The sequence below is a fragment of the Protobothrops mucrosquamatus genome, unplaced genomic scaffold (assembly GCF_001527695.2).
Source record: "Protobothrops mucrosquamatus isolate PMUCROS unplaced genomic scaffold, P.Mucros_1.0 scaffold150, whole genome shotgun sequence".
Classification (NCBI taxonomy): Eukaryota; Metazoa; Chordata; class Lepidosauria; order Squamata; family Viperidae; genus Protobothrops; species Protobothrops mucrosquamatus.
In genome coordinates, this window is record NW_015386515.1 from 962,028 (window position 1) to 975,746 (window position 13,719).

Consider the following 13,719-nt stretch of genomic DNA (forward strand, 5'->3'; position numbering starts at 1 on the left):
AAATGAATAATTTTTATTAATACGGAGGAGATGGATTGTTTAAGTTTAGAGTTTGGAGTTAGAGATATTAATATTTGTTTACTTGTATTTGAATATTAGCCTAGGTTTGGTTTGGGAAGTCCGGGGGGTGGGGGGATGGGATATAACATTGTGTAATATCTGTGATGTATTTCTTTTTCTTTTATGATGAAAACAATAACATTTTATATTGAGAAAAAAAAAATTCTGATCACAATTACACAGAAAAAAGAGCACAGAGAAGAGCAACAAATATGATAAGGGATTTGTAGGATAAATGATACAAGGAACGTTTAAGAGAACTAAGTATGTCTAGCCTAAGGAAAAGAATTAGAGGTGACATGATAGCTGTATTCCGGTACATGAGGGGCTGCCACAGAAAGGTGGGGGTCGACTTATTCTCCAAAGCTCCTGAGGGTAGGACAAAAGCAGTGGGTGGAAGCTCATTGAAGAGATATCCAACTTGGAACTAAGGAGAGCTTTTTGACAATGAGAGCAATTAACCAATGGAACAGCTTGCCTCCTGAAGTTGTGGTTGCATCATCGTTGGAGGTTTTCTAGAAAAGATTGGACAATCGTTTGTCCTGGATGATATAAGGTCTGCTGCCATGGGCAGGGAATTGGACTAGAAGACCTCCAAGGTCCCTTCCAGCTCTATGACTCTAAGATTCTAAGTGAAGTGAAGGAAAACTGAAATAGTTTATCAATTTTAGAGCAGCTCTTTCACTGAGTATGAAAAGTAGCAAAGTAGGTGATACCATAAAACAGGGCCCAACTTTGACAACCATTTGCCTCTGATTCTTAGTTCCAACAATATATTGATGATGGGTTCTTTTTTCTTTGTGCTTTTTAGAATCCGGACAATCAGACAATTCAAACCAGCAAGGAGATGCGGACATTAAACCACTGCCCAATGGTGAGTGAATCACTGCTCAAAGTTCGATTCCATGCTCAACATTCTTATATTCCATTTTGAATTTCATTGAAGCCCTTTTCCACCTTTCCCTCCAATATCTGTTTCTGGGCTCAGGTGAGGATGAGTAGAGAATAATCAGGAGTCACAGATCTTTGTAATTTGATATGGAATTCTTGAGAAATAAATGTAGGGGCAAGCAAGGTAGTATTTGTAATCTTAGAGTGGGAGTAAATATGCAGATTTGAAATCAGGAACTAGCCTTGAATTAAAACCGATAAAGAGCAGGAAGAATGGGATTCAAAGTTGAGATTAAGATACAACTCACAAAAGATACAAAAGACAGAACTAGAATTTCTTTCTATCCAGCCACAGAATAGCAAGCCATTCCCAGTCTCCAATTGCTATAGCCTTTCATATTCTACTCCCGTGGTGGTGAACCTATAGCATGCATGCCAGACAGGGCACACAGAGCCCTTTCTGTCGGCACGCACGCCAGAGGGATGCTCCCCCCCACATGCGCCTGACTAGTGGGAACTGGAGAGGGCAGGGAAACCGAATCCAGCAGTGCTCTCATAGGAACAGCTGTGAAAGCTGGGCGGGGAGAGGGGAACCTATAAAAGCAGGTTTTGATGGGAGTGCAGCGAGAGAGTCTGTGAGTGAGCAGACGGCCTTTGGAAGCGATGGTGGGCGTGAGTTGCAGAAGACAAGTAGGATGTGGTGTCTGTTTGCGCTTTGCAGAAGGCTAGCGGGGGAAGGAGGACACGTAAGTTTGGACTTTGGAGAAAGGGAAGGGGAAAGAAGAAGGGGAGGGGGAAGTAAGGAAGGAAAGAAGGAAGGAAGGAAGGAAGGAAGGAAGGAAGGAAGGAAGGAAGGAAGGAAAGTTGGGCCCACCAGTGCCACTGGACAAATGCACAACCAGGCCTGCCCAGGTGACGCCGAAGCCAGCCAGCCCTTCTGTAGGAGCACGGGGGGAGAGGGGGAGAGCGGTTACCCCTGAGCACCATGCCTGCCTCCCTTCGGGCTCCCTCGGCCTCTCCCTCCCTCCAAGCCAAGGCTGGTCAAATTCCCCCCGTGGGCAGCACTGCGCCTGTCCCCGGCCAGCCCTCCTCCTCCATCCTCCTCCTCCTTCTGTGGGCAGACCACGGCTTACCGAGCTGGGCAGTGCCTCTTCCCGCACACGTCCTCAGGCGGAGGAGCTGGGCAGCCGCGGCTCTTGCTCCCCTCCGGCCTCCATCTGCACGAGGCCCGAGCTCAGTGCACCCGCCTGGCTGGCAACAGGCTGGAGAGCGCTGGACTGCAGCAGCTGCCCGGGGATGAGCGGTAGGTGGCTCCACACCCACCCCGATGTCCGCAGGGGAAGAAGCGGCAAGGAGGCTCCACACCCAGCCCAGCCCAGCCCTGGCACGGCAAGCGAGGCAGCAGCCTCAAGTGCATCCCCGAGCGTGCCCCTGCCCTGCCAGGCAAGCAGAGTCAAGGCATCTGCGGCAGAAGAGTGCAGGCGGGCAGTGGAAGGCACGAAGAGCCCCGATCCCAGCACAGCCCCTCTCCACTCTCCTCCCCCCCTTGGAAGAGCTGCAGGGCTCAGGACCCTCCCCCCATGTCCCCCACCCCCCAGGGAAGAAAACCATCGCAAGACATTCTTCTGTTTTAACTTTTTTTCCTTGTCACTTTTTGGAGTTTTTATCCTGCTTTCGTGAGACGGAAGCATTTGGGAGGGAGTGTAGCTGCCTCCTTCCCCCCCAAGCCATCAGCTGAGCAGGACACCCTCCTGCCCACTGCCCCACCCTCCAGAGACCCCCTGGATCTCCCCCAACCCTGCCTGGCCCCCACAAGCATCACTCCCCAGGAGTAACATTGAGCTGGCCACACCCACCCTGGCCACATCCACCCAGTCTGCAATGACCACCGTAGCCACGCCCACCCAGTGGGCCACGCCCACCCGGCACCCGGCGATACATAAGTGGGTTTTGGGTTGCAGTTTGGGCACTCAGTCTCTAAAAGGTTCGCCACCACTCATGACCCAGTCTGTGTCTGCCTTCTTCTCTTTGCAGGGCATTTGACTTTCCAGGACTGTTTTGTGACTTCAGGCGTTTGGAATGTTACAGAGCTGGTGAGAGTGTCACAGAGTAAGTTAAGGCAACTGAAACTGCAGGATTGGTGTGGTGATTATAAGGTGATGAGACTCGGGGATGCACATGTCTTCTTCGGGGCATCTTCTCAGGTTGTAAAATTGCTGAGAACAAGATAGGGAGAGCTGTGATTATGGCTGTACTGGCTCTCAAGTGCTTCTAATGAAATTGGTGTGTGTCTATTTAGATAGATGTCTTCCAAATGCATACCCCTTGCAAGGAATTCTGAATTCATTAGCATTTCTTTTAGAATTACTACTGGTTTCTCCCTCCCATCACTTAGTTCTTAGTACATTAATAAATAGTACATTTTGAACAAAGAAGGAACTTCCTGACTTGTCAAGGAGTTGGTGTGAACATGGAGGCTCTTTTCAGGTTACTTTTGGACAAAACCTTTATGGGGTAGGAGGGACATCTAGACTGTCATTTTCCTGCATTTTTCCATTCTTTCTCCTGTTAAGGAGCAAAGGATGGAATAGCCGCACAGTGAATTTTTATTGAAAGAGAGATACTTGGAAAATTTGCAAAGTCTTCTCTTCCATCAAACAATCTCTTTTTCTCTGTGATCTAACATGAATATTAAAATTACTTCCTGACAGAAATATTCAGATATGTAGAATCAATAGAGGTGGATGCTGCAGTACAAATGGCAACTGCATGCTGACCCCTGCTCTGAGAGCAATGAACTGAATCAACCCCACCTTTAAGCATATCAATTGTTCCTAAGAATTTGTTTGTAGACTACCTTTCTCAGCAAAGAATGCTGAGTGATGTAAGCTTAATAAACTGCAGGAAAGTTACCTCAAATAAAAGGAACACTTTAACACCGAAAGTTTTGTATCCAGAGAAAGAGTTCAGGAAATTGTATCTTTGCTGTACTGAACATAATTCTTCAATTGATCCATCTAAAATTCTAATTTCGTGGGTCTAACTCTAATTGATTTAAAGAAATATTCAGTCTCCAAACCAATATTTGCTGACTTATTTTAAATGGCAGAGTAAGATCCCAAAAATGATATATCTTCATTTTTTATGAAGATACTGTATCTCTAGATACTTGGAAGTCATGCTCTGTTTTACTTTCTAACACTTCTTAATTTGTTTATGTATGTGTTTTTTCTTGAGTTTATATAACTGAGAAAGTAAAATCCAGCCTTTTCCTATTGCTTCTGAATGAGGGTTTCTGAAGATTGTGAGGACCACAATGGATAGGTTAATGATGCACAGTAGAGGACATATCTTTTACATAAGCAGGCTCCACACTCTGTATTTTCCTGTTTCTTGTTTGTTAGTTTGTTTGGAGTGGTGATGGAACTATTGGGGAGTTATGTTAAGCCTATTTTATATATAAATCACCAGGATCTGACAGATTTCATCCCAAGGTTCTGAAGAAGCTAGCAGATGTTATCTCAGAACCATTGCACCATATCTTTCAAAAATCCTGGAGCACCGGGGAAGTACCTGAGGATTGGAAAAGGGCTGATGTGGTTCCCATATTCAAGAAAGGGGGGAAAAACAGACCCAGGAAACTACAGACCAATCAGTCTAACATCAATACCTGGGAAGATCCTGGAAAAGATAATCAAAAAACAGATCTGCAAACAACTAGAAGCAAACAAAGTAATAACTGGTAGCCAGCACAGGTTTGTTAAAAACAGATCATGCCAAACCAATCTTATTTCATTCTTTGATAAAGTGACCAAATTAGTAGACCAGCGAAACGTTGTGGACATAGTATACTTAGATTTCAGTAAGGCATTCGACAATGTAGACCACAATCTACTGCTTGGTAAGCTAGAAAAAGGTGGAATAGACAACATCACCACCAGATGGATTTGTAGTTGGCTGACAAACCGTACTCAATGAGTAGTCCTCAATGATACTACATCCACATGGAGAGAAGTAAGCAGTGGGGTACCACAAGGCTCCGTCTTAGGCCCAGTATTCTTCAATATCTACATAAATGATTTAGATGAGGGAATAGAAGGGGAACTCATCAAATTTGCAGATGACACTAAACTGGCAGGAATAGCCAACACCCCAGAATAGAAGCTCAAGATTCAAAACTAGACAAACTGGAACAATGGGCCCTATCCAACAAAATTAGTTTTAATGTGGAAAAAAGCAAAGTTTTACATTTAGGCAGGAAAAATCAAAGGTACAAGTACAGATTAGGCGAGATCTGGCTCAAAAACAGCAACTGTGAGAGGGACCTTGGAGTCCTAGTGGACGATCACTTGACTATGAGCCAGCAATGTGCAGTACCAACCAAAAAAGCTAATACAATCCTGGGCTGTATAAACAGAAGCATAGAATCAAGATCATGCAAAGTATTAATACCACTTTATAAAACCCTAGTAAGACCACACCTGGAATACTGCAACCAGTTTTGGTCACCATACTACAGAAAAGACTTTGAGACCTTGGAAAAAATTCAGAGAAGAGCAACTAAGATGATACAAGGCCTGGAGACTAAAACATATAAGAATAGCTGCAGGACTTGGGTTTCGCTAGCCTAAAGAAAAAAAGAAATAGGGGTGACAAGATAGCAGTGTTCCAGTATTTGGGGAGCTGCCACAAAAAAGAGGGCATCAAACTATTCTCCAAAGTACCAGAAGGCACGACAAGAAACAATGGTTGGAAATTGACCAAAGAGAGAAGCAACCTGGAATTAAGGAGAAACTTCCTAACAGTGAGGACAATTAACCAGTGGAACAGCTTGCCTTCAGAAATCATATGTGTTCCATCACTGGAGATTTTTAAGAAGAGGCTAGACAGTCACTTCTCTGAGATGGTATAGGTTCTCCTACTTGAGCGGGGGGCTGGACTAGAAGATCTCCAAGGTCCCTTCCAGCTCTATTCTATTCTATGGCTTGCAACATAGCTTCTTTTTTTCACAATCTCAAACTGACATAAGACAATATGATATTAATTTTTAGTAATTATGATCAGAGATTCATTTCTGCCATTGCCAAATCCTAATCCTTTCTTTATTATATACTTTTTGTGCAATAATATATATTGGTACAGAGAGTCCTGTTAGAGAAACTCTGATCTCTTTAAGCAGGGAAGCTCTACTTCTGTGCAAAGAGGAAATTTGTTTTAAAGTCACCTGAAATATTTTCAGATCTCTTGGTTAGTCTGTTTCTTTTTCTTCTCAGGCCGAATGATAGGCCACAATCTCTCTTCTTCCACAGAGTCTCTGTTATGATACCTTAAATGCTGCCTAAATAAAATCCATATTTCACTTTGAAAAAGAAACTTCCCCCCCCCCTTTTTGCCTTGCTTGTTCTGCAACCCAACTATGCTTCTCAGTTACCATTTGAGTTTTCTGACTTTGTTAGCCTTAGGCCTGGGCATAGATTTTCATTTGCTGTTGTTATTTATACTATTTCTATTTAGCCATTTGCTTTAACATGCATTCTAATCTTTTTTAATAAGCTAATTAATTCCCTGCTAGAATTTGTTTGCTAATTTCTTCCAAAATAAATAATTTAAACCCTTGGCTTTTCCCCTCCTTCCCTCTTTCTCTCTCTCTCTCTTTCTCTCTGTATGTAATTATTTACTATTTTTGAAGAGATTGCATTATTGAGTAAATTGAAATGCAATGTTGCCAGTGTTAAGACATCTGAATGTTTATGATCATAATGTGGTCTAAAAGATATGAGTACCGTAGATAAAGTAATCATAGTCAGTTATTTAATTTACTGTGATATTTCCGCCACAATTAAGATTCATTTTCTGTGGAGGCATCAAACTGATTTTGGCCATCTCTATTGATGGATTGAGGTCACAAGGAAGGTACAGCACACAGTAATTGGCAAAAATCAGCAGTACTTGTGCCCAATCCCAATCACTAGGAAGTGCTTCTTCTTCCCTTGAATTTTATCTTCCTGTTTTTGAGAACAAAATTGAAATATGTAAATGGCATGTAGATAGCTCTCCTAATATATTTTAATTGAAATACTGCATTCTGTGGTTATGAAATGGAGGCTAAGATGTTAGCAGGAATGTCTTTACCCAGTTAGCTGTGTCCATTTCTGAAGAATGTAGATTTGTCTAGTAATCAAATGGTTTCGTTTCATCACATCTGTATTATTGCCATACACCCTACTTTAGAAAAGTATTAAGAAACAATAGTTGATCCAGAATACTGTAGCTTCTGGAACTGCACGTATGGGGCAAGTGACTTCCCAACTGAAGCAGTTGTACTATCTAAAGTCCTGAAAGGTTTGAGACCTGGATATCTGGAGACCTGCCATAGGACCTCAAGAGTCTGAAATCCATCTAGGAAAAGAACCTTTCCAGAGGTTATGCCTGGACTTTGAAACTCACGAGAGGCCCACCTTTCTTCACTAATAGTCTTCCAGATCTTAATGTATGATCTTACTAAGGGCATATCAATAAGTTTCAGTGATTTGAATATTTTAAATATTTAAGATAATATATTAACACCATGCTTCTCTATTGTTTATTGTTTATATTTCTATCTTTTTGTAAGCAATTTGGAGCTCTATAGAGAAGGACTGTAAAAATCCACAATTTGATTTATTTGATGCATTCTTCACACTTCCTAATTTAACATCTTTCTTACAGAAGAATGCTTTTACTGTCAACTAGAATTATGCAGGGCCATATATTCAAACTTCCATTACAATCAAATGGAGACACTGAAAGATAACAGAAAAAAACCCTTCCTTCCTTTCTTCCCTCCGTCCCTCCCTTCCCTCCCTCTTTTCCGCTGAAATTACTCTGTAAATTGGGTGATTTTTGCCTGAATCTGCGTACACATGGTACAAATGTGTTTGTAACCAGTTCTCTCTGTGACTGGTCTCTGTGATTGCCTTGTGAAAAAGCATAACTATTGACCTGATAACTATGACCTGGATGACTGAGAATCTCCAAAGACACTCATTTTTCTGTATTATTTCAATTCAATAAACTCAACAGGAAATCAGTTTGATTCTTTGTTTTTCTCATGCTGCCTATCTTCCAGTCTATTGAGTTATTGCCTCTTATCTCTTAGCTCCTGTTGCCACAGCGTCTGGTCCAAACTTCTCTCTGGCTGATCTGGAGAGTCCCAGTTACTACAACATCAATCAAGTAGCTCTTGGTAGACGGTCAATAACATCTCCACCTTCTAGCAGGTAGGTATCCTACCGTCTTTGTGTGGTGCAGAAATCTTTGATTCCATTGAAAGGCCCTTCAAACCAAATGGCATTTCTTGTAGTAATTAGTCCCAACTGTGTGTGGGGGGGGGAGTGTTTGTAAGTATTTTATCCTGTATTTCATTACATTGTTGCTTATGATTTGTGCCTCTGTGTTATGTTTCCATTGTAGTTCCACCAAACGGCCCAAGTCACTAGATGACAGCGAAATGGAGAGTCCAGTAGATGATGTGTTTTATCCTGGGACGGGACGGTCCCCAGCAGCTGGCAGCAGCCAATCCAGTGGTTGGCCCAATGATGTGGATGCAGGTAGGAGGCAATAGTCTTTCCTCATCAGTTAACACAGATTGAGATGGGAAACAAAAGCAAAAGGACTAGTCTGATCTTTGCCCTTCATTTACCATCTCCATTAAGCCTCCACAGATTTAATCCACAATTGCATCTCTTCTTCCAATACAGTGACCATGTTTTCTAGTTAATGCTTTGTTAATGAAGAAAGTATAGGACAAGTGACAATTATACTTGTTTTAGGTCATCTCTATTTGGATTCTACAGACTGGAAGGAGCTGTTTAGGGAAATGGTTCAAACAAGCTGGCATATGGTTGCTTACAACAAATATGAAGCATAGCCTTTTAACAGACATATACACAAATACAGGACTAGGTGAAGTCTGAGTTTAAAATATGGTTACAAAATGAAGTTAAGCCTACACAGACATAGGATTGGGCAAAGATGCCTCATGAGAGAAGGGGTGGATAACTCTCAGTCCAGTATGGATGAGATTTGAAAGCAAGGAGTACATATCTTTCTAATACTAGCAAAAAAAAACAAACCACTAGGCTTGCAATAATGTATAAAGCTCCCTGGCATGAAACCCAGTGAGATAAGGTTGTACTGAAATACTACATAAGCAATGGAACCAATAGTAAATTGTACATATTGTACATATTGAATGAAATTCATGTAGACTTCAAAAGATATGATACAAATCTGCCATGGCCCTTTTTAGTTTTGCAGAATGAAATATCTATATAGCTACCTCAAAAATGCTAGCTTATGAGTATGAATGAGAGCATATTGGCATGTATATATTGGATATGTGCATGACATAATCTTCATGAATAAAGAGAAAGAGGATTTATGTCCAGGGTAAAGAAGTTTGTGTGCAGGATTATGGGAATAAAGAAGTAGCTACATAGTTTGAAGGATTGAACAATGGACTTCAGTGTAAGGCAGGGTCTATACTGGGATTTCTTACAGTGCTGGAAATCAACTGTCCTAATGATTTTCACAGGAATGGATTCTAGCTGTATTGGAATTAGTGGAATAAATAAGAGGGAGGAATAGGATGCTGGTGGCTAGAACAAGCTGACTATTTATGGTCCAGATATATTCCTGGCTTATCTGAAACCTCTCTATCAATTCTGATTAAAGAACTGCAGAAGTAAGCTTGACTACATCTGAGATATAGGAAAGCTGAGTTCTGTTCTGTTCTCCAAGTAAGAAACACGTTATATTTTAATTATTGCATAAAAAATTTGCTGTAAATTTAAACAGTAATTTGCTCTTATTACATTTATTATTCTCTGTTTGGATATTCACCTGTTTGCTTAGTGGGATATTTTCTTTCATTCCAGAAGAAATTATCCTGTATTCTTTAACCAATGTGACTGAAGAAAAATGTTTTAAAAATTCAATCTTCTTCACAAAAACTGATTTGCTTTATTGGAAATACTGTCAGCCCATATAGTAGCCTGTGAGGTGTACTTGTATACAGTTACAGCTTCCATCATTTAAAGTAATCCCCTGTTCAACTGTGTTTTCCAAATACTGTCTTGTCTTATGGGGATTAGATATGCTCAACCAGTAGCCCATTAGGTGTGGGAATTACTGTAAGTCTTGGATGACATAGGAGATGGAAGGAAGATTCTTAATACTGTATTGTCCAGTTTATTACATTTACATCATTTTTATATGCTAACATGCAAAGTCTAATTATTCTTCTGAACCCCTTTGCATATTAATATCTTTATCCCACAATATAGATAGGTTATGTATACACATAAATTTGTAAGTCATATGTCATAGGAAAAAAGGAGCATCCCCTGTGTACATGTTAGTGAAGTATGAAAAAGTTTGTGAATTTGCACACTTACTGTCAGAATAAAGCAGTGGGCAGCTGTGTCTGGATGATTACTTACAATTTCTAAGGTAGTTTGTTCTGGATCATCACAGATCCATGTATCTTATATAACTCTATGTAACCATAACTCTATGTACCTTGTATAACTCTATGTATTCCTATGTAACAGGTCAGGGGGAGGGTGCAAGGGTCAAGGGGCGGAGCTTCAAAGGCATCCCTGGACACTAGCCTGGCGTTAGTTCCTTTGTTCTTTGGCCATTCACATGCAGCCACACGGCTGCAGACTCCACGATCACCCCACCATGTGACGCTTGGGAGAAGAGGGGAAAATCTAATGTCAATTTACCTGTGGGACAACCAGATTGCTGAAACTTATTTTGGATGCACCTCTACAAACTGTAAGTCTTTGTCTAGAATTCCCAGAATAAAGCAATATTCCTGTTTGTTCTTCTGAGTTATCTATCTGTTAAAGACTGGAATAGAGCAAGTTTCCTGTCCAGAAATAGAATAGTAAATTGACAGATTAATTCTCCTCTGATCTCCTGCAATAGCAATTTGATGAGATTAATTTTCCTCTGATCTTCAAACTTTAAAGAAGTAAAGAAAAGTCTCTCTTACATGTGAAAGTAACTCAATGTTTCCAAGAACTGCCTGCAAAAGAAATGTCACTGTATCTGCTTGGCAGACAGTGTTTTAAAGAAGGTGTGATTCAGTGCATTGTATTGTTAATTTGCTGGTAAACTCTGCGAGCCATTAAGCCGCTTGCATGGATCTCCGTTCAGGAGAGGAAAGCAGTTGCCATAGAAACCCCCCTTCCCCCCTTCCTTGCCGGCAGTGAGAGAAGTGTTTCAGCAGACCGATTGCAAAAGAACTGTTTAGACTGCTTCTAAAGTTCAGGTCTTCACTGCCTGTCTCCCACCCTGCCTAATGCAACAAGGATTTAAAAACTAAATGTTTAAATCAACAAAGCAACTACAGATTGCTTCTCCTTCATGAGTTTGTATCCAAACCTGCCTTCATTGTCTGCAAGCCTAGTAACCAGGTTGTCAAGGAAGAAGGCAATTAAGCCATTAAGCTGCTCTCTCTCTCTGTCATAAAACCTCAATACTGGCGAAAGATGCTAAACTCCCTCCTCCCTTAGGAATGCCTGGAATTTCAACCGGTGTTAATAGAATAAGGAGGCAGGGGCAGAACCAGCCCCACTAGCAGGGCAGGAGTGCCCCCTGGTGGCCAATCTGCACGTGACACCTTGAAAAAAAAANTCCAGCCTGCAACTTAACGACCAGGTGGGAGTTCATGCCTCTCAGTGGCCTTTGCAGGTACGTGGTAATAGGAAGAATTTGGCTGACCTCTCTTCAGACGTCCCCTAGTGGTTAAAGGAGGAGCTGCACGCGAGCCTTTAATCACGCCCAGAGAAAGCCCTCTAGTGGACAAAGGGTGTACCTCGAAAGAAGATCACCCTGGTAGCTGATACGCAGATAGCGACCCCTAGTGGTCAAAAAGTGAAGTTCATCCAATTCCCTTCTAATTAGCTAGGAACCACAGGACAACGCTCCCAGTGGCTCCTCCACCTACAGACAGCACCCCTGAAGCTGATCTGCATGTAGCGACCCCTAGTGGTCAAACATAGAAGTTCATCTAATTCACTTCTAAACAGCTAAGCAGCGCAGGAGAACGCCCCCAGGCACCTCCACCCACAAACAGCACCCCTGAAGCTGATCTACAAGTAGCGACCCCTAGTGGTCAAAGAGAGAAGTTCTTCAAATTTGCTTCAAAATAGCTGAGAACAACACTGAACCTATCCTAACCATGGCGGAGTGTCCCGCTGATTTAGATGAAGGGGTTCAACCAACCAGCCTAGTTGGGACACCCCAACCAGACGGCCAAGGAGAAGCGCCGCAAACAGCCACCCTTGACCTGTACACAGAAGCTGAAGCTCAAGCCTCAGTAAGACCAAAGACGTCTCAAAGTCACTATGACCTGAGACAACAAAGAAAGCCAACTGAAGCCATGCATGCAAACCTGTTGGAGAAATGGAACACCGTGTACAAGCGCCATGAAAGATGCTGGGAGAAATGGCACAAACTCTACCTAGAGCAAAAGGAGAATCTCTCCCCCGAATGTGCTCACACACTAGTAGGAGATAAGGAAGACGCCTTCACACAATGGATGGACTCCGAACGGCAACTCAAGGACATCCAGCAGCAATTAAGAGACTCAGAAGTTGACCGTGACATGCAAAGTCTTCGGTTACTGAACGAAGAACGCAAGAAGCTTCTAGAGAGCCCACAATGCCCTCCAGAATGCGAGCCTCGCCCGAGAGACAGACCGGTTGACAGGGCAGAGTCTGAACTTTCCCGCCGTTCACACGCACCGTCCCAACGGTCGCACGTGGCTCCATCCCATGCGTCTGGAAGGGCATCATCCTTTCGCCACATATCCAAGGCACATTCCAGCGTGTCACAACAGTCTCATGTCACAGGCGCCTCCCGCCATTCAAAGGCTTCTTCTCGCCAGAGCCAAGCATCTTGAGCCTCAAGGGCAGAGAGCATTGCCGCCCGTCTTGCAGAAGCGCGAATCAATACCGCATTGGCTGGAGTTGCTGCCCAAGCAGCAGTAGAAGAAAAGCAGCAAAAGGAAGACTTGGTAAAAGCGGAGACTGCAGCAGCTCTACATGCAGCAGAAGCAGAACATCAGCATAAGGAAGATATGGTCAAAGCTCGGGCCAACTATGAGATTTCACAGCACCAACAGAAAGCAAAAGAGGCTGCCCAAATAGAAGCAATTCTGCAGAGAGAGATGGAAGACGTCACACCTACACACAGATTGGAAGGGCTAGGAAGAGAAAGCCCTCATAGACGTGTACAGGCCTACGTGGACAACCAAAGTGCATTTCAACGTGAACAGGTAAGACCACAGCCAGCCACAAGCCCCCCAAGACCGAGTAGACGAACGGAAGAATCTCAACGGCCAGATGTGCCAGTCAGCCACAGGGTTGATGTCGCCACAACTAGGCCACGAGATCTTCCCACTGTTGCTGCCCCATCGAACCACACCCTTGATGGCAATCGGATGGGACCACCAGCAACGGCCACGACTTCACAGCGGGGAGCGCAAGAAGATCTTTCCACCGTCGCTGCCCCATTGAACCCGCCGAACCATATCTTTGACGGCATTCGGATGGGTCCACCAGCAGCGGCAACGGCTCCACAGCGGGCAGAGCAACGAGACATTCCTATCGTTGCTGCCCCATTGAACCCACCGAACCATACCTTTGATGGCAACCGGATGGGTCCACCAGCCACAGCAATAGCCACACAGCCAGGAGCACAAGGAGGCATTCC

The 13,719-nt window shown here is 43.2% G+C and overlaps 1 protein-coding gene across 1 annotated transcript in view; it reads left to right on the forward strand.

Annotated features, from left to right (window-relative positions):
- The window catches only part of NFIX (nuclear factor I X), a 214,726-nt gene that overhangs the window by 166,817 nt on the left and 34,190 nt on the right, over positions 1–13,719 (forward strand). Inside the window, exons 3-6 of the mRNA XM_015813288.1 lie at positions 872–934; positions 2,986–3,060; positions 8,090–8,210; positions 8,404–8,540. Of these exons, the coding sequence (XP_015668774.1) occupies positions 872–934; positions 2,986–3,060; positions 8,090–8,210; positions 8,404–8,540 (396 nt within the window). The remainder of the gene's footprint in view (positions 1–871; positions 935–2,985; positions 3,061–8,089; positions 8,211–8,403; positions 8,541–13,719) is intronic.